General features: G+C 39.6%; 1 protein-coding gene across 10 annotated transcripts in view; it reads right to left on the reverse strand.

The window, feature by feature from the left end:
• Positions 1-21,708, reverse strand: part of slc2a9l2 (solute carrier family 2 member 9, like 2) — a 106,841-nt gene that overhangs the window by 42,627 nt on the left and 42,506 nt on the right. For all 10 annotated transcript variants that reach the window (XM_041033917.1, XM_041033924.1, XM_041033918.1 and 7 more), the window contains exons 8-11: positions 17,795-17,982; positions 13,524-13,634; positions 2,155-2,256; positions 1,673-1,748 (exon numbers count right to left, since the gene is read on the reverse strand). In XM_041033917.1, the coding sequence (XP_040889851.1) occupies positions 1,673-1,748; positions 2,155-2,256; positions 13,524-13,634; positions 17,795-17,982 (477 nt within the window). The remainder of the gene's footprint in view (positions 1-1,672; positions 1,749-2,154; positions 2,257-13,523; positions 13,635-17,794; positions 17,983-21,708) is intronic.

Below are 21,708 nucleotides of genomic sequence, written 5' to 3' on the forward strand. Positions count from 1 at the left end.
AGAAAAAGCTCATAGTTTGATCCTCTAATTATCAATGTCAGGCCTGTAATGATACCTGGGAAGCTCTAAGTGTGCAAAAAAACAGGAGTGTAAAATTCTAGTTGTTTGCAGCGTCTGCACCTCTGACACACAAACATGCCTTTATCATGCACAAGATTTTTATGGCACAGAACACACTGCTACCAAGGCCAGGGAGCTATTACTTGTACACTATCGGTGTTAGTGTTAGAAAAAGCTGTTATATACTGAGATTTACAGTATATTTAATTATTTATTATATTTAATTCTAAAAAAAAAAAGTGTGGGATTTGCTGGCAAATGGAAAGTGAAATTGCCTTCTGTAAATATCATTACTGATCACTGGTTGTTTACAGAGATCTCTATCATGGCTAATCCCACACAGTACTGACAGCGGTTTATCTCTCTAGTTATTTGTAGTTAAACACAAAGATAGTCACATCTCTCCAGGATGGACAGGTAGATGAAAATGCATAGTTGCAGGTGTATATACAACAAAATATTGCAAAACATACACTTTTTTTTTTTTTTTACAAGTGACAAGGTATGAAATCAGGCTCTGATTTTATAAGCAATATCTTTGCACAGCTACAAACATACAGCAGCTATGTCCTTAAATTCATCATATCAAAAATAAAATTCATCACCTTTTTTGCTTTCCTAGGGCAACATAATCTTTGTGTTCATCAAACTCTGAAATATTGAGGCCACTGTTTGCATGGTGAAATGACTTGAGAGGAATTGTAGCCCCTCATTTATCCACTCACAAGCTCAAAGCACTACAGGGGTCATCCCTTATGTGTATTTTCTTCTCATCCCCTCCCAGTCATTCACTGTTCCTAAGCAGTGAGGGGCTTCGTTTGTTTCAACAGGCCATAAATCATTGCTGTGTGGCTGTCCTCTCTTAACGATTGCCACAGAAGTGCACCTGAGCAAGGCACTGTATGATAAAAAGCTACAATGGAGGTGTTACAATAGAGGACAGTAGCAGCTGTGCGGCCTGGGGTTTTGTGTGCGCATGGATGGATGTTTCACCTTTTTATGTCCTCCTTTGCTTCTCTTGATTCAAGCATATGATTTGTAGGTTAAGGAAAATGAAATGTACCCCCTGTAGTTTCCTGTATGCAATCACTATGAAGAGGGTCCCACGTTTTCCTACACCACTGTTCTCATCTCATCCTGATACACTGAGGCACTGTGTTGGATGAACACTCCCTGGAGAAATTATTATTCACAATGAATGTATATGTGTGATGACAGCCATAGCCTCACCTTGAATCTCAAAGTCAGCCTCCCACCAGGAGCCACTGTGCACGCTCACACTGTCCCCTGTGCATATATATATACATATACTGTATGGCTCTTGTTCAGTATGCTAATACGACAGCACCTTCATCTGTGATTCTAATTACTGACACGCCAGTTGGAGGATTATTCCTATTGTTTAAACAGACCAAAAGCCACTGCAAATACAGCTCAGTGCCCCTGTGAGGACTTTACCGCAGCTGGTTCACTCACATTGATTATTCGACAATTTACATCACAAAGTGGAGCGCAGAGGAAGGACTGAGGAACAAAAAAGGGGAAAAATAAAGAAAGACACTGAAAGAAAAAGGAGAAAATCTAAGTCAGTAATGTAGGTCGCTAGTTTTACCTGGCCCAGAGCAAAAGGACGCAATCACAGCCAGTATACAGATGAAACTGAGGTAGGGCATCCATGACACACGGTCCTGAAAGAGAGAGAAAGAGATGATATGGCACTACATCCTGTTGTTATTTCTGTTTATTGAGCCAGGATGCCCAAAAATACAAGAAATGTAATCAATAGATGTATGTAATATTTCAAGATATTTCTAATAAGCACTTATTGATCCAAGCATTGGTAACATTTAATGCACAAGGTATGTCATGATATGACCGTACTAAATACAATTTTCATGTTTTGGAGATGCAGAAATTCCATTTTGCAGAGGTGATGTATAATTACATTGTTTCCACAGAGCAGGAATCCTGATGGTGATGTGTTAACACTTTAACTGGATGTCTGTACTGAGCACCTATGTGCACTGTGACACCTCTTCACTCACAGTATGTCCAGACCGAGGACTGAGGCAAAGTGAAGGAAGAGCGGCTTACCTGGAAAGTGAGGAACACTGTGAGCAGGCTGAAGAACACGGCCATGGCGGAGAAACCAAATATGAGGAGGGGCTTCCTCCCGATTCGTTCTATCACTAAGCCCTGGGGACAGGACAAAAAAGAAAGAATATACTATCAGAGGCATTTCCAGGGGTTTCTGGGCCACTGCTGTGTGACTATAGACCTATTTTAACACATTGCTAGAGGCATGGCTTTTAGGATGTCACTTGGTTGGTTGGTCAGTCCACCACTTTGGTCCAGATGGAAATATCTAAACCACTACAGCATGAATTGCAATGAAATTTCATATAGCGAATGAATCATGATCATTTTGGTGATCACCTAACTTTTCATCTAGTGCCATCATCAGGTGAAAAATTTCAATTTGCCCACAACTAACTGGTTTATGACCAAATGCCTGACATTCCCATCTGAACTGTTCGTTTAGATGAGACCTAAATGGCAAATGTTACCACACTAATGTCATATTTCAACAGCTCCAACTGTTTTCACAAACTACCATCTATGTGCAATGTTGTGCATTTCCTTTACCTTTCTAAATCATGCTGTGTGTGCCACATGGAAATGTTACCAGACTTCATAGTACAGGGCGCGAAAATAAAAACTAATGTGACAGCAAGATTTGCTAAAGGAAGAGGCAGCATATCACGTTTATTAGCTTGACCCTTCAAGCCACCAGTATATCCTACTGAAATAAATTTGGTGGTAAAGAATGCCCTATATATAATGCATCATATAGTACACACAGTGACATACACATAAAGATTTACTCATACACAATACTGCAGGTGGCTCATCAATAATTCCACAGGCACTCCTTGCTCTCCAGCCAGGTCTTTTCTAGTTGGCTCTGCGCGGGGCATAAGATGGAAACCTGACTCAGCCACAGCCACAATCAAAGCAAGACTGAGCCCCAAGCAAAGCTCCAGCCACAGCTGCAAGGCTTTCCTCCATCATGGCCTCAGAGTATTAAAGTATTCATGGCACTGCCCTCAACTTGCCAAACCAGTGGGATTTCATGAGGTTGTGGAAAAGGTCACTGGTGTTTATACAGTATGTATCCCCAATACAGGGGGACTGCTGAGTGAAGCCAGAAAAGCATAAGATGAGGTACTTTTCTATGTGTGTGTATGTGGCATGGAGGGGAGGTGCTGGATAACCTCACCAGAAGAAACCTGATCAAGACTTTTCCCATTGTTCCAAATTTGATGTAGACTATTATTTTCTTATTTTGAAGCTTCCCACTGGCAGCAGGTTATGCCCCCGTATCCGTTTGAGATCTGGTGTAAAAGTCATTGGATTTCACTGCGTGCTTGTGTGAATGAGAGAGAGAAAGTGTGAGTTTGTTTTACTATATTTTACTATATTTGTGAAAATTGGGAGCCCTCTATAAATGTGGGTCCAGCAGCTTTGTGGGGACCAAAGTGCTTGAATCCACAAGTTTAAATGGCTGTTTGATGGTTAAGACTTGTTTTTTTGGGGGGGTTACAGTTAGTTAGATTGGGTTTATGTTAGGGTTTGGGTAAGGGGCTAGAGAACACATTATATCGAGTGTCCTCACAACTAATGTAACACAAATATGTGAGATTGTGTGAGAGTGTGTGTGTGTATGTGTGTTGGGGGGGGTACACACATCCTACTCGTCCCTGAAAGCACAGGACGTTTCTCTTCCAGACACTACCTACACTGCAGCCACACACACTCCCACACACACACACTCACACACTCACACACTCCCACACACACACACACCCACACACACCCACACACCCACACACACCCACACAGACACCATCCACTAGCAACCAGCAGAGTCACAGCTCATTAAGGTCTGTGAAGGTGTAAGAGGCTGAATATTGAATATTTATGAGACTCTGTATGTGTGTGTGTGTAACAGCCTTTATGCTAAAGAGCGGGGGGAAAGAAGTGAAGAAGACTCTCAGAAGAGACCTTGGAGACAGAAAAAAATGTGTATTATTGTGTGTATCCTTGACGCTGTCATTTAGGTGTTTACTCCTCTGTGAGCGTGAAGCCTTTTGAGTATTAGACATTCAGTGAGTGTGTTTCAAACAGTCATTGTTTCTTGACACTACGTCCAAATGTACTGCTTCTATGAGCTTACTAGTGAGACTAGTAAGCCATGTGCTTCCTCAGCGTTCCCCTTTTACATCATTCAAATCTTCAGGTAATGTCCATGTATCAACAACACCATCAGTGAGTAAGTCATACCACCAAAGTAATAACAATAATAATAAGAATAAAATCTAATCATTTTCATGACTTGTAACTGCATAAAACAATAATGCGTTTCCAGGTTTTGTCCTAAAAAATAACAGTGAACGATAAATGCAACTGGATTAAATTAACACCCTCTCATCTCACAATGTGAAAATATGCTACACAATCTCCTGCTTCTTGATGGACAGAGGTCAGACAGGCGATTTCAGCCGCTCATGGTTGGCAGGACTAAATTTTCTGGTCATTATTCATCACATCAAGAAGCAGATGAGCCATTAAAGACAACTGGACACAGCTTGAGGCACCACTGGCCCTTCAACATCCCCGCTAAAACCCTTGGGAGAGGCTTTGAATGAGGAAATCTGTCGCATAGACACACGTTGACAATGACGCTGTGACTGTCTTCACACTTGACAATCAACACGCAAATTACTTTGTAGGGCAAAGACGTAAGAGGAGAACACTAATAGCAACGCTGGTGTTCTGCAGTCGGTGAGCATAGCTGAAGATATCAGAGGCTGTCTTCCTGCCTTCAGAGGAAGTCATTTCCAGATAATCATATTTGTACAGCATGGAAACCTGGAACTTGCACAGGCTTAAAAATTACTCAGGCTAGAGCATTTATCACATTTACCATGAAGCATTCATTTAGTTCTGTCAGTATGAATATTCCTATCCTATTTATCTGATAAATGGTGAAAGATAATAAAGAAGAAATTTAAAGAAGCAAGCAAATGTTAATTTGTTATATAAATAGACTGTGGCTCTATATAACATGTGTAACTTTATTCTTTTGTATATTCTTGTAATATGAAATGTGTTTTTGCTGCCATAAGGTCAGTTTTTGTGTTCCATAATAATTTCTTTGTGTTTAGACTTTAATTAGCCAAAGGGCTTCAGAGTGTGACGACACAGCCGGGTTTGTGTGATTTAATGAGTGGTGGCACACAGTCCGCGGTTCTTGTGTGTTAGCCAGCCGTGTAGTGACAAGTGTGCAGCAGTGAAAAGGCGATGGCGCAGTAGGGCACAAGAAAGGGGGCAGGAGGTCAGCGCATAGCATTGAGTAATCGTTTATTATGCCTGTTTTTGTTTTCATGTGCTCCACAAAGGAGTTAGAATACGCTGAATAAAAAAAGAGAATATAGAATAGTGAAAATGAGTTAAACAGAGCTTAAATATAAAGGGTTGAATGAATAAGTCTTTGACCGATGATTAATGATGCATTCAGATTTAATGAGATGCAAAATTCAACAACGGCATGAATGCATACAAAGCTAATGAAAAAGATATGAACAGATGCAAACAGACATGAACAGATAAGAAGTCGCTCCGGGGAGAGGCAATCGTGGTGAGGAGGCTCAACTTGTAAACATCATAACAGTAAGAGAGCACAAAAGGAGAGGACCTCCATGAAATTTAGAGAAACAGCTGGGGTTGGTGGCAAGTTTTAAAATCGGTTTATATAAACTGTCAAACACACACACACAAATACACTCACTGAGTCAGTGCGTGTAAGCAAACCTGTACCTAAAAAGCAGGGGTCCAACTGGCACACATACAGCAAGACAGAATACTGCAGTCTACAGGCACCGTAACAGTTCAGCCGATCTTTAAGGAGGCGGATTATTCCAAAACCTCGGCCCTGCTGTGGTAAAAGCTTCGACTCCTGTCCTGAGTCTGTAACTGGAAATTAGGAGCATTTTCACAGAGACCAAAGTCGCCAGCAAATATGGAAGAAATAAATTCTATTATATAGTGTGTGATGGTGTCTGGTTATGCAAAACCCTACTTCAAGTACTAGGATAAATCTTGAAGACATGAGAGATATCACCTTGTCTTACTTTTGACACGTAAGAGACTGATGAGGGGGGAAAAAAACCCTAATCACTTTTTAAATACATATTTTATGGCACGTTTAACTTTATTTTACAGTAGAGATTGTCAGGAAATATTAAATGACAAAGAGGAAAACATGCAAAATAGATCTCCAGTTTGGGTCTAACGTGATATGTGTTATAGACTACCAGGCTGCCACAACACAGCAAAGTCACCAACATTTCTTAAAGGCAATTCCCTGCAGCTTCCACAGTCAGTGCAACATTCTTCTTGTAAACGATAAATTTTATCTGTGGCCATCCTCCAGCCACAGGTGTCCACGGTGCTGAGAAATACAGTTATTTACTGAAAAAAGCTGGACTGACTCATCCATCCATCCCATATATTTTCTACACCTACTTATTTTGTCATTGTCACTGGAGTCTATCCCAGCATGCATTTTATTTTAGAGCGGTAGGAACAGATTGCTGGTGTGTGTCACACACATACTGTAATCAAAACACATTTACAGTTTCCAGTTTACCTAACTTTCATGTGTCTGGGCTGTGGGAAGCAACCAGAGCATCTGGATAAAACTCATATGAATACGTAAGACAGAAAGCATACACACTGCATAGTACACTGGCAAAGAGAATTTAAAAATTAAGGCAGCTAAAGCAAAGCTTTGATTAAAGATTAAAGGGGTGGGATGGCTAACTGTTCACGAACACACAGCTGACTGACAGTTAAGGGTTTTTTTGTATACAGTAAGCTAATTAATTGTAGTGTCAGTCATTTTTTTTCCTCTAAAAACCATTGGACAGACTATCGCCTACTTCTTACACATATTTTTTAAGCAAGAGGATATGTGCAGTGCCAAAGGGAACACAGAAAACATAAAACTTTAAATGTCCCTACTACTTTCTGCCTGCATAATTCAAGAGGGGATTTCAAAATCAAATCTCAAAGATTTAGCACTCTATATTCATGTGATGTGTGGGCCCTTGGTGCAGGTGAAATTCAAGGGTATGATGACCAGTGGCATGGTTGGTGGGTGGTATCTGGATGAATACATAATCAGTAAATGTAAATGTTATGGGGCCTGGTTTTGGCAGTTTTCCCCTCCTTTAAAAACCTGTGCACTGTATACTATAGTGTCCTGATAAATACAAGAGGTATGCTTATGCCATATAAATGTACTGCAATAAGAGACTGATGTCCTTATACCAGAGGTGCAAAACTGCCAAGCAACTATAAGAGTCCATTAATGAGCTGGTGAAAACAGACAGTGTTGCTCTGGTCCAAGGACAACTGTTGCCTCTATGTGCATACAGTTCAACGATGTTACATTATTGAATGAAAGCACAAAAGTTTGACTAATTATTAAATAAATCGGTTACTGGAAAGACCTGCTAAGGATGTTTTCTTAGCACTGCGGCCTGTCTATGTCATTCAGACATTCTGTTTAATGTTGTTTTCAGTGATCATGGTGCAGTGACAGGCCTGGGAATTTCATCATTGACACATGTTGAATAAAATATGTTAAATGTGCACTTTCATCCTTCTTTGACATGCAAAGAAAGAGGAAAATCTACTTCACACAAAAATCACACTGTGGTTTTGACCTGCTATACAGTCACTGGTTCACCTCTCACACCACATAGGCACAGAATGAACTGAACTGAATCACTCCCTGAAATGATCCATGCATTTCTCAGTTCAGCTGAGCTCTCATTCAGTTGCGAGTAAATGTGGAGGGATACACTCTATCAATGAGTGACTGATCTAAGCCACTGATTCGCAGGGATACATGATATAAAACCCAGCGATACACAATACAATAATCATGATATAATACAATAATATTACACTCACACGCTCCTTAGCACATGTTCACTGATTCATTCACTGAACGTACTACACAGTGAACATGAACCCTGAAGTCAGTGGCTCAAAAAGCTGGAATCAGGACCAGCAAGTTTAAGAGTAAGGGCAAACCGTAGATCGGCTAAAAAGACCTAAGAGTAATTTAAAAAAAAAAAAAAAAAACATACACAAGGAGGAAACTTTAAAAATAGTAATAATTATAAACAGAGTTTGGTGTGTTTGCTACAGCAACAGCACTTCTGGTTGTGGAAGCTGGGGATCATGAGGAATATACACATTGTTCGGTCGTGTTTCGTTTCACTGAGTGGGACAGTGCAGTCAGAGCGCCAGTCAAGCACTGAACGAGTCGAACGATTCCTTTTAACAAATCTTTTAAATGAGCAGATTCTAGTGATTCAGGACACTGAAAAGAACTGCCTTTAACAACACTATTGGCGGGTTGAAAATCCAGCTCCATACCATGCAAGCAACGAATGTGAGCACCACGAAACACCAAGAGTAGTGGGGTCATTGGAAAATGGTGTCAGCTACACTGACCACAAATCACATGTGCTGCATAATAACAATGGATAATATATTCACTACCACTGCTGTATGGACACAGCCAAATAATTAATACGGTATCACTTTAAACCTCTTGTCTCTTTCAACACAGGTCCAAACAATTCCTTACTTTCAAGTGATTTAATACGTCAACAAGCCATAAGTGACAGTCTTCCTCTTCTGTCTTGTCTGCAATCGCAGAGCAAATCTTGATTTCCCTATAGAGCAATACCAGGAAAGGTGGCATCTTCTGCATGCCCCCAATGCCTGGGTACTCCCAAAACTCATTAACACCAAACTGCAGAATGCAAAAAGACAACTAATCTTTCCTCACAGATTTTCAGTGCAGGATTTGCAGGAAGGGGCAGGTGAACCGCCCCTGCGTATACTGGGCTTTCAATAGTGGCTATTTCTTCCCCTTCTTAATATGAAACATCCCTGAATAACATGTCAGAAATTATTGTTTGTGTGTTGGCAGCTCTGTAAAGGCGTTGCTAATGTAATAAGATTAGTTACAGCCAAATGCTCCCTGCGGTGCATTCAATTTATCATATTAAGAAGCACATATCACAGAATTTAGGGATTAAAACACAGCTTTGAAATGTTTACCACATAAAAGAAAAAGTGGCGTTTGAAAGCTGTGTGTAGACTTTGATTTGAATATCATAAATGTCTGAAGCTCCTGAAGCCGCAAATCAAATTAATCTTTCTCATCGGATGTCCCCTGACTGTGAACACAAGGCTCATACAAATGGTATCTGTTCAGTAGTAGTAGTAGTGCTCTCAAAAAGGAAGATGTCAGATGTTCAGCTTATTCCCAAAGGATGTATGCATTTGCCCTTTCCTGACTGTGGCTGAGATACTGTTACAAAGCAAACCTTGTACAGGTTACATTATCTTGTTTGCTGTAGAAAAAAAACCAGAACATCACCATGAACAAAATAAGATTAGGTCAAAACCTATATGGCTGGACCACCAATGGTCAAAGTATGAAAGTTTCACTGAAAAGGCCTGTGTAGACACGGATCATGTTGTGCTTACATGCTCCAGATCAACCATAGGTGTGAGTCGCGCACACACCATTTTAGGCAGAGGCTAACAACAGACAAATAATCAATCTGGTAGATTACGGTCTCCGGTAAAAGTTTCTAGCTACACTGACAATGGCTGTGGCTGAGGTGTGCACAAAATGCAGATGAAGCCCCGCTTCGAGGTTTATATAGTTTTGAGAGCCAGTTGGACCGGATGTTTAGGATGCTTATATAAATAAGCGTCCTAAACATCCGGCACTTCGTGGGCTGTTATAGGTGAAAGTTTGGTTCACATCTTGTCCTGGCAACAGAGTTTAGCATAGTATTTGTTATCATCATCATCATCATCATCATCATTATTATTATTAGTAGTAGTAGTAGTAGTAGTAGCAGTAATAGTTGTTGTTATCATAGTAGTGGTAGCAGTAATACTATTATCACCCACATCCTCCTTGCCATGTGAGGGGGTGTTTTCCATCCTTGAAAAATTTGTACCCCCCCCCCCCCCCCCCCCCCACCCCCCACCCCCCAGCACTGGGCCCCAACACAGGGCCCCAACACAAATGTTCATTGATCTTTATTAACAACCCTTTAAAAACAAGTTTAATAAGTAATGAGCCAATGACAATGAGAAGCACAGTGGTAATATAAGGGATAGCAGGGCTTTATCTTAAAAGCCACATTCATGATTTGACTGCTGCAGATTGACTTTCAGCTGTAGATGTTGCTAGTGAATACTGTTGAGTGAAGCTTCAAGTAATGAACCTTCTGGTGAACCAATGGGCTGGAGAGCCTCACAGTTTCAGGGAGCTTCATTTGGCCATCGCTAGTAAACACCCACCTGATGACATAACAAAAACTGTTGACACCTATTTATTTTGAATGAGCAACAGCCAGTGGGTCAATCACTCAGCCGGACGACCATTAGTGTCACTCACTCACTCAATCAGGCAGTCGCAGACATTCACATATGTGAGGCTGGTCTGATGCAGTCGGCAGTCACAGTTGGCCCCACATGCTACGTGGCACCTGACGTACTAAAAATCATAAATAGTCTGATTGATTAATTAACATATTCAGTTTTACAACCGATGGATACGTGAGTTTAATGTTGATAATTTCCATCTTTGTTGTGTATGACAGTTAGACAGCCAGTAGCTCATTATCATCAGTAATATAAGTAGGGTGGTGAATTGGCTGTGGCTGATGGGGAGATGCTGTTGGGCTGGAGGGAATACTCATATCTGAAGGGTACATGCTCATGTTTGAAGTCAGTCAACTGGTAGCTAAGTTACTCAGTGGGGTCTTCTCCCTGCTGCAGATCAAAGATCAACTTTAATGTGCTCATGCTGAGAAGAATCACAGAAATAGATAGCAGCTGCAAACAGGGCATTAACACACTAATTAAATGAGGAAAGATGGCGGAGTATTGTGGTGGTGTATTTCCCTGCTGCATTTTGTAAAGTGTTGTCGCTGGAAAAGTAACGACGCACAAAAGATTGTGCCTGACACACAGATGTGTTATTAAACTGGTATATTATTGGCTGAGTCTGCAGAGTTTAGTATGCAGAAACTGCACTCACAAAGTGAAATCTGCTTTCTTTCATTTCTGTTTGCTTTCCCACCACATCTCAAACAGGTTTAGGCAAATTAGATGAACAACAAATAAAAAAAAAAGCAACAGATTAATTTTAGATGTATTTTGGAACATGATGAGAAAACAGACCCTATCCATTGTGTTGGTTTTTTTTGTTTTTGGGGGGATTTTTTTGTTTGTTTTTTTTTTGTTTTTTTTAATTGCTGTAATGTGATGTTTGAATTAAGGAGACATGCACAGGTGGAAGGCAGGTCTCCCAAAATAGAGAAGATCTGTAAGGTTCTTCTGCTTTAGTGTCCAACATAACCGTATTGAATCAATTAACAGATAAAGTTAAAGCTGCTCTAACAGATAGATCTAGACAAACGGGTCAGATGACTATATGTGATGTGAAAGGGGGCCGCTCATAGTGAGAACCCTGCGTAGAGTTATCACCAGACTGTGCTGTTTCCCTTCAGCTGTGTGGACCTTTATAGCCTCTTTCAGCTCATTGCTTTGGTTTTGTGATCCGCAGTGCGCACTGCACTCAACCTTCCCAACACCAAACAGCAAAAAGACAGATAGTTAGCAGCTAGCTGGTGAACGCAGTGAAGTATTCAGCATCTAATGTGTCAGATTTTTTTTTCTGAGGAATGGACACCAAAACACAGCTTTATGAACAAATGAGTAAATATTCTACTTTTGCCTGAAATGTGAATGCTGTTCTAACCCCCGAACAGCCATGTTTTATTATAACAATATTGATATTATAACAATCTTCAACTCCAATATTGCCAAAACAATTTACTAATTAAAGTTATCAGAAATTAAATAAATATACTCTAAATACATAAAAGTGGCAAAAATATACACAATCACACATAAAAACAGCAGAGAATAACAGTAATATAAAACAAAAACAATATAATTTTATTATTTTAGAATTATAAAAGTTCAGCAGTGTTAAGTTCAAGCAGATTCCTTCCTGGGTGGATTTTGCATTTTAGAGAGCTGGGCTATGGCACAGGACCTTAAATTATACCCACAATTTATTCTTCAAAATACAAGAAAGATTTCTAAAAATATATATATGTATTCCTGCAGCAACAGTAAAAATGGTTTAAATTGAATACAGCAAACTATCGACTCCTTTTGTCTGAAACAACTTGCGTCAAAGCCGCAATTAACCATCGTCTCACACCACGCTACCTCTCAGGAACACAAGTCATTTGCAGCTCTTTGCTGCTTGGGAACAGAAGCTGTGACGGAATCACAATTTAAAAAAAAAAAAAAAAAAAAAAAAAAACACCTCAACATCACACTCAAGTATACTCATTGATCTGTTGTGTGCAACTCAGGTGTAATCTCAGACTGAGTTAGTAAGAAAATCTCAGATTTTCTTACTAACTGGCAATTCAGAAGAGGAGAAATAACATGGAAGGTTAAATATCTGCAAGCTGCAACAGGACTCATCTCTTGATGCTGCTCTATATCAGAATTAACCATTTATAACAGAAAAGAGGCTTGTTGGTAGTTTTACTTTATCATAGTTTTTTCTCATTGATTTTTGCATGATTTATATTTTTAAGTGTGTTGTGTAAAGTGATGAGTGCACGTCAATCACCACATAATGCTCGAGTATAAAATACTACAGTGTCTGCCTAACAAGCTGCCGACAGAGACATTCCCACCATCAAATTACTCTGCTGAAATATTTGGTGCAAAGTGCTTTCTGCTCAGTCATTTAGTGACAGATCAGCTGCCAGAGCAGGAATGAACTCCTGCTGACAGCCCTGCCAACTCAGCTGACAATGTTTGAGCAGCTTTCATTTGAGAGGTTCCTCCACACCAACCAACTGTGGTCAAGAGCATTAGGATTACAGCTGAGCGGCTAAAATTTATTTTTTTTTGTACGGGTCAGATTTTTGTGTTTTCATCCCATTTGTGAAAATTTTAGGAGTCTAATCTAACACTAGCATTACAAACATTTCTAAATACAGCAAACAATGCAACTAATATATATTGTAGTAATGAGCTGCCAGTGGTAGGGTGTTGCATTAACCTGCTGATATTAAAAAGAAGATGATGGTAAAATCGAACCTCTGGCTGTTTTTGCATTGGGAAAAAAAAACTGTTCAAATACCAGGTCGAAGGCCTCCCCTAAAGTGAAACAAAACCTGTCTCATGAATATTTATTCCAAGAGCAGGCTGTTGCCCAGAACCAGACCAGTTTGGTTGTTTAAAGCAGCAATGCTTACCGAGATGATGGCAGCCAATGTCTCTATAGCCCCGGTGCTCAGTGTGATGTAGGGGAGAAGGTTTTCTGCAAAGCCTGCTTCCCGAAGGATCCCGTTGGTGTAGTACCAGATCTGTGAGAAAATAAACCAAATTTCACTCGTCTTTTTGTTGCTTTTGTTGCAATATGAACAACATGAAATTTTATATACAGTAGGTTTCATTGCAGACACTCAGGCTCTTGTCCTGGCTTTAGAGCTCATAGGTGTTTAAAAGATTTCATAAAATGTACAGTATGTTCTTATTGCATTTAAACAATGTTATTAGTTAAGGCTGAACTTATGCTTTCACTTCATTACAACAGGGCATAACATTGTGTCTAAGTGCTGCCAAAATTGAGATGACGTACATAGTAGAACTGTACCTGAGCACCTCATGTGCAGACACTGAATTAATCTAAAATGCTGCTGCTGATGTGCTGCTTTCTGCACCTGCTGTGCAGACATGGTGTAAATTAAAATTAAATATTGTGGATCTTATCTTGGTGTGAAGGTTCCCACATGCCACAACATACTGTTGGTCCAAAACTTTAAGAAGGATCTTCCTTCTCCTCTCTCCTTGGCGGGGTTGGGTTGACTCTCTCAAGATAAATATCTTAGCCAAGTTCTTTTGCCTTTTCCAATGTATCACAATTCTGATGAAGATTTTTTTTTTTTTAAATTTAGGCTGAATTAGACAAACTTATCACAATTTCTTTGGAACAATAACTCACCAAGAAACTTTCTTACAAAGACCAAGGCAAAGGGGAGGGATGGCCCTGCCTAAATCTGAATCTTATTTTGCTGCCAGTATTCGTAGCGTTCTCTCTACCAACCGAAAATGGTCCACGTGGGTCAATATTGAGGTTACACTCACTTAAAATTTCTCTCCATCAGCTCTCCTCACATCATCCTTAACCTTGGTTTTATCCTTCTGAACGAAAAAATCTTGTCCTCCTATTTATTTCTTTAAGAATCTGGGCATGTAGCAGCGTCGCTTTTTTAATCCTTTAGATCAGAACCATCTTTTCCTACCGTCGCTACAAGATTCAGCTTTTGAACTGTGGCAGGCATGTTGTCTTTTAGAGATCTCTATATGGACGATGTGTATTTTCCTCCTTTGCTCATCTACAGGAAAGACACAGTCTTTCTGATTCTCAATTGTGCCTTTACTTGCAAATTAGGGATTTTATCAGGTCTAATTTACCCCAGTTTCCTTGAACAGTTCTATTCTGGATGATATCCTCACTACAGATCCCTAGGATAAGCGTCTTATTACCAGCTTACATAAAATAATAATGCTTCTATCAGAAACTTTATTAGAAATAATCAAAGATCACAGAGAGGTGGACGTCCAGGTTAAGATAGATGAGAACATCTGGAACTCTTCTGTTTGTGTGAGATACAGGCTTCCACTGTACCTACTGCCCTTCATCTTTCTAAACTTGCTAAGATGTATCCTGGGGTGAGTCCCAGACCAGTTTTCTTATTCACTCCTTTGGGTCTTGCTCTTCACTTAACGAGTACTGGACAGGCATCCTGGGACAACCTTTGAACTGCTGCTCCCTTACTGCACTATTTGGTGAGGAAGGTGATGATGAGAACATTCCCAAACATAGACAAAATACTACAGCATTTGCTGCTTTAAAAGCTAGATGGTTGATTCTTTTAATCAAGTTCTATGAAACCTGGCTGTCATTCATCGACTCTGTTAAGAATCTGAAGTTAAGTGACATGCCTTGACAGACTGTCTGGACACTTAACATATAGAACTCCCTGGCTGACTGTTTTCTCTGCTTTCCTCTAACCTATGTCCTTCATTATTCTCTCCAATGGTCCTTTTGACAGACAACGGCGAGAGTACAAAACATGCACGCAATTGTTAGAATTTCAGACTTATGACAGGCTGAAGCACTGATACTGTGACACTGGCTGCAGGAAAATTTCTCAGCTGTCAAGTTAGCATCAGCCCTCAGTTTGACTGCAGCCCAATAAACTGCTGAAACATCACCAAGTCATTCTCAGACTGTAATATTTACTGGAACCATTAGTCTGGGCTGATGGCGATGGGAGAGTGAATAGTATACGACAATCAAAACGAAAACCTCCAGAGTGATCTAAATTACATTCCTGTCTTCTTGGAATGAAAGTATATGTAAATGAAGTCATGCTCATATCTATGTTAATTTAAATGAGCTTTGTGATTTCTAGTCTTCTCATATATCACTGAAAACTCCATCAACCTATCAAATATGAAAATTTGATAATGAGAAATAAAGCACAAATATTGTTATTTATGATATTCAGCCTGAATATGAATCTACAGACAAGCTAACAATGCTTTTGCATGCCTAGCATACAGCCCACCACAGTACATCTGTCAAATAAGCGTTTTTTCTTTGTTCGTTTTTTGTTTGTTTTTGTCATTTTCATTCACTTCAGTTTCAAAAAGACCTTTGATGATTGCATCCTTCCAGTATAGACTTAATAGACACATGGAAATTTGAAACTACAGCTTTTCTCCATAGAACATGTTCACCTTTCTGCTCTATACAGATTTAAATACAAAGCAGAGCCTGTCTTTAAAGGTTACAGTAGAAACTTTTTTAATTTTAAGTTGTTGTTTTTGTTGAGGTTGCTGTCCTTGGAATTTAAAACACCTAAAGTCTTTTTTTCTTTGTTCACTGTTGTCAGTCTCTTTATTTCAGGTGGTGGATGGCAGCAGTGAGCAGTAATAACTCTTCCTCATGCAGAGGTACTCTTCGCATCTACAGAACCAAGACAAAGAGCTTAGGTCCCATAATTGGACAACAGTCATTAACACCCACCAACTGCACTGCAACACAGCAGGTGGAGGATGGTTAAACATCTCCCTTGGTCAATAAAGTGCACAGGATAGAGTGACTCACAATTCTCCATGCTCACACATTCTCATACACAATAGCCTTGAACCGAAAACCTACACAGAGACTACCAAATAAAAGGAGCAAGAAACTGGCTCAAAGAGTTCTTATTTTATGGTTCCTTTTTTTTTTTTTTTTTTTACAGCTTTTAACCTTCAAAAAATATTTACTTATTCAGAGTAGAATTTAAAACTGTGCAAATGAAAGGCCTTATTTCTAAGAGACAACAAATATGGGGTCACACCTGTGCATGCACAGACCCAGAGGGACTCTGTCGCACCTGCTCCACTGACATGCAGGGCTGTGACAGTATTGATTGTTTTTTTCGGTCACTGATGGGACTGTGATAGAACAGCACACCCCAACAGTTCATTTTTTCCCCCCCAAACGAATCCACTTAAAATTACTGGTGCTTTTTAAAGAGCTGGAAATGTTCATACTAAATTACCTAAAACTTACTAAAAGGCACTTAAATGTTTATGTATTTGTGCAGCCCTGGGGATGTAGGAGTTGTGTCATGTTGACTAAGGCTACACAAGGCTACAGCTGTGTCTCAGTAAAAGGTTTACAATGGTTGATCAGCTCAAAGCTTAATATGTGTTATGTTTGACTTGACAAAAATTAAAGTTCCAATGAGGTGGTGACCAGGCTAAGCATTAAAATCTGTTCATACTGATGAACCCACAGCAAAGTTTCACCTGAATCTGTAGTTTTCCTCAGCTCAACCTGTTTTTTTTTTTGTTGTTTTTTTTGATAGGTTGACTGCCACTGAATGAATTTTGCACATGCATTTGTTGACTCCAGATAAATGCTACTGTTGCTCCCGTTGGATGTGTAACCATGCAGCTACCATAACAACTCTGTAAGGTAACAATATGCCAGTACTGTATTTTCAGCTGGGTTTTATGTATATTGTGCTGTTTTGTCTGAGATTTCTTCCTTACATCAGGGAAATGTTACAATCAACTGGGCACTTTCTGAGTAGCCTGGTAAGAAGGCAGCAGAATGACTCTCTCTCTTGTTTTAGTTTCTCGAGTAAAAGAGACTTTTCACCTTCCTGTCATGGCACTAATGTAAATCTGTCCACCAAAGCCCAAAACTAATTGACAAGGTTGAGGTGTAACTGCAGGTGTGACAGAGAATCCTTAAGAAAGTCTCTGTCTGATACACATAATCTTTGCACTATAAATGGTGTTCAAAGAAAGTACTTTTATATCCCATACATTTTTAAATTTTATTTTAGAAATACCAATTGAATCTCAGATTTTTTTTCATTAAATGTCAGATGAGATAACATAAAGAACAAGATTCCAGTGAATATCTGAGTAAAGTGAAATAAGAGCTGCAGCTTACCGCGTTGAGGCCACAGAGCTGATAGCAGGCCATAACGATGATGATGGTGATGAGCTGCCAGCGAACAGCTGGGTTCTTCAGCAGTTGTAACACGGAGACAGTGTGTAGGTTGTCCTGAGCTCGAGCCTCCGCATGGACTTCTTCCAACTCCTGAGACACATCCTTCTTCCCCAAAAACCTCTGGAAGGCTGACACACAAACACTGGGTTAAAAATATCCACACATGAAAAAAAAAGGGAGGAAGAAGCCTAAAAAAAAAAAAAAACCTGTCCTTCTGAGATGAAAGACCTTGAATTCATTCTGCAGCAAATGAAGAAACATCCTCACAAATAGATGAATTTGTTAAAAACAGACCAGCCACTTAGAATAAACTGAAACTAAATTTATTAAAATTTAGAATATATAAATTTAATTTGTGTAATGATTTGTGTGTGAACTGTAAGACCTCTTAAATGTGGATCTTTCTTAGAAAGAATCAGCTGTTTGCACAGCTTTGCCTATTTATACACGTTCAAACATTAACTGTCACGGTTTAGATTTGAGTGCACACAGCTAACCAGGTTTCTGGCAGTCATCCACAGCCTGGCCATTTGAACGTTGTTTGAACTTGGACAACTTGAATGTGATGTACTGAAAGGAATGAGTGGGTGCTAAGACATTTCTTTCCTCACTTTAATCCTTTCTCCTGTAAAGGTGAATCCCTGGTGTTATGGAAAGTCAAGGTTGGTACAGGTTAAGGACGTGACCCAGAAAAGCTAATCTCTGCTCACCGACAGGGACTAAAAGCAGGTCATGAGGATGTGGGTGACATGCAGAGCAGTCTGCATGTCCCAGTTACCACACAGGAGACAGGAAGACCTGCAAACTAAAGCCTGGTCTGTAGTCGACATGGTTCCACTGTGCAGAATTTGTAAGGCATGAGGACTGTGTGTGTGCAAACACTGCTGTTTGACCTATAGGACTGTAGACAGAATTTTAATGGTGTCCATCTCAGAAAATACTGAAGAAAAATAAAATACTAATAAAAATAAAAATTCCCACTAATTTTGGTACTCTCAAAAATCAGTCTGTTTCCCTCTGTAGGTGTTTTTACACAGAACTGGGCTGGGTTATCGTTACCTTTTAGCTAACGCCATGTTGATTTGGCAGAGGTGCTAAGTGCTAATGTTAGCTATGTGTCAGCTAGCTAACCTATGTTACAAAGTAAATGAACTGCTACCAACTTCGACAAACCATTTAAATGGGGCCATTGGTCAGATATACGTTTGTGAGATGGCTGTATCCACAGCCACACAGTTGAAATAGAAATGGGGTTATATTCGTTCAAGTCTCACCACACACAACATACAAAACAAATTTATGGTTTCACACACTCTCCCAGACAAGTACCACAGTCTTTGTTGTTTCTTTGTCATTTAAGCTACATAAAAAAACATCCACGGTTTATTCAATTTAAAATTTTGTTTATTGCTAGATTTTGTTACATTTGGTTTACACTGTTTAGTCACAATCCTTGTAGATAAGTTGCATTAACTAAACTTTCTTTGTCTTTCAGTTACCGTGTCTGCTGCATCAGTCCTCCCTCCTGGTCTGGCCAAAAGAGGTGGCTGAGTGCAGAGCCCGCTTAAATACAAAAGCCAAGAAATGGACCACACCATGAGCAGCATTAGCATGGGGGGGATAGTGGTGTTTCTTTGTAGAGTTGAAGTTACTGTGTATGCTGTTTTCCCCTCCTTGTCTTTAATGGTCTGATCAGCCAGTATATATGTCTCCCCAGGTCTCATTTTTTTCAATTAGCTGAGTTTAAATTTTGTTTTGTTGTAGAGTGGTTGACCTCTTCTAAGGGCCCAGTTTGCTACTAAAATTGCTTGTTCTCATTAATTTGTGTTTTGGCATGTTTATGTGGGGTAAAATAAAGCCCATTTTTTGAAAAGTAAACCTTTGCCCACTTGTCCTTTGATTGTTTGAAAAAGCAACTTCTTAGTCCTAATCCTTTAATTAATTCTTTTCTCCCGCAAACCTGAAAAATACTGTTTGAAAACACCTCTAATAGAACAAATCTATCTCACAGGGGATAGTTTAAATAAAAACAATACAACCTTTAAGAGTTAAGTGCTGCCAGTGTTTCCTTCAGTACAGGTTTTGTTTTCAATGCCAAATTGTATTTTCAGGGCCAACAGTCCACAACATACAGTACATGATGTAACATAATTATTTAACGGTGTGCGAGTGCAGAGAAAGCAGGAAACACCTATGTTACACATATTTTTGGTACAAAGAATTACAGATCCACACAGATGAGCTTTTTGCAGTTTTGATACCGCATAATTGTAAAATGGCATCGAATGTGTCAAATAAGTACCTCTCACTGTTGTTGTAAAGCAGAAATGCAATGTTTTCCTTCCTAAAAGGAACATTTCAGCGCTTAAATACACTTAGCACCAGTAATGACCCATTCAAGTCAGCAGATGAACAAAGGTAAAATAAACATTTTACAGTTTGTAAACAGTAACATTGAAAATTGCAAATATTTAAAAGCCATTATCTAAAAAAAAAAAAACCTACAGTGAGGTAAAAACCATAAGTCAATGAGGGAAAGGAGAGAAAACACCCCTCAGGTTACCCCTCATGAGGTCTATGTAATTATTACTTATATTAGCACATGTAAATGAGAACTCAATTGCTTCTCCCTGCTGGCAGAAAATATGGAAACCTGCTTTAATCCAGAGTCATACTGGGGCTGTCACTGTGAGTGGTGTGACATGATATTGATGTTTGTAAGAGTATGGTGGGATATGCAACAGTGGTGTTGTCCCCACGGAGGCAACCTATTTTATTTCCTCTGCAGGAGGACAGTAAGGCTCCTCTTCATGTCACTGTTGCAGCCTGAACCCTCGTAGTGTCACAAGGTGGAGGGATATGGCACAACAAAGAACCATTAAAGGACCATATAGCCTGTCTGACAGACTGATTCACTTCTATGGGAATAAAAACTCTTATTAACGCAGGTCAGTACTGGCTAGAGGGTTAGTATGGAGGCATTTTTGCTTGAATTTATAGGATAACGGTGGTTTTAATCTTTAATTTTCTCATTTTCAACAAGTCCCATGAAAAGACCAACAATACCCTACCCTGTCTGTAGTACCGTGCTCCTGACCCACTGGTTCCTAATGAAGATGAAGATTTTTAAAAAAGCGTTAGTAATTTCCTACATTGGTTAGACAGTGTAGCTTTTAATAAATGTTCCCCAAGCAAGAGTAAATAGTTCATTTGTTGGGGACTGTTTCCAGCTGGAGATTTATACACGCTGCTGGTACTCTGGTGAATTGACATGTGGATGGTGTGTTTTGATTGAATCAAAATAAACTACAGTGGCCATGTTCATTGTAAGAAAGGAACATGTCAGCATGCAACAGTGTGGTGTGTTTTTAATTAGTTTTGGAAAACAATGGATCTCTGCGACACAGAGGAATACGCTACACAGACAATACTTGTTTACAGGATAAATTTGTTGTGGGTTTTGTCTTTTCATGGGATTTGTATAGGGATAACAAACATACAGAATATCATCAGCTTTGTTCTTTTAGTTTAGCTGGTTGGTCCACTCATTTCTGTACAATGACTATCAAGAAGTGCCTTAACAAACATGTAAAAAGGATAACATATAGCATTGGTAGGGTGATTTGATGGGGCGAAAATGGGACTAATAGCAAAATAAGTGTGGAAAACGTATTCATCGGGAGCTTGAAAGCATACAGAAACCGCCAGCCAAAAAAGTAATAAAACTGCTGGATTCAATCCCACGCCTTACGCTAAGTCAGAGACCAGTAACCTTGGCACCCTGCCTTCAGCCATCTGACACCTACAAATATAGAAAAAAGTGAAAAATAAAAGACGCAAGCACATAGCGTGAT

The sequence above is a fragment of the Toxotes jaculatrix genome, chromosome 3 (genome assembly GCF_017976425.1).
Source record: "Toxotes jaculatrix isolate fToxJac2 chromosome 3, fToxJac2.pri, whole genome shotgun sequence".
NCBI classification, from domain to species: domain Eukaryota; kingdom Metazoa; phylum Chordata; class Actinopteri; family Toxotidae; genus Toxotes; species Toxotes jaculatrix.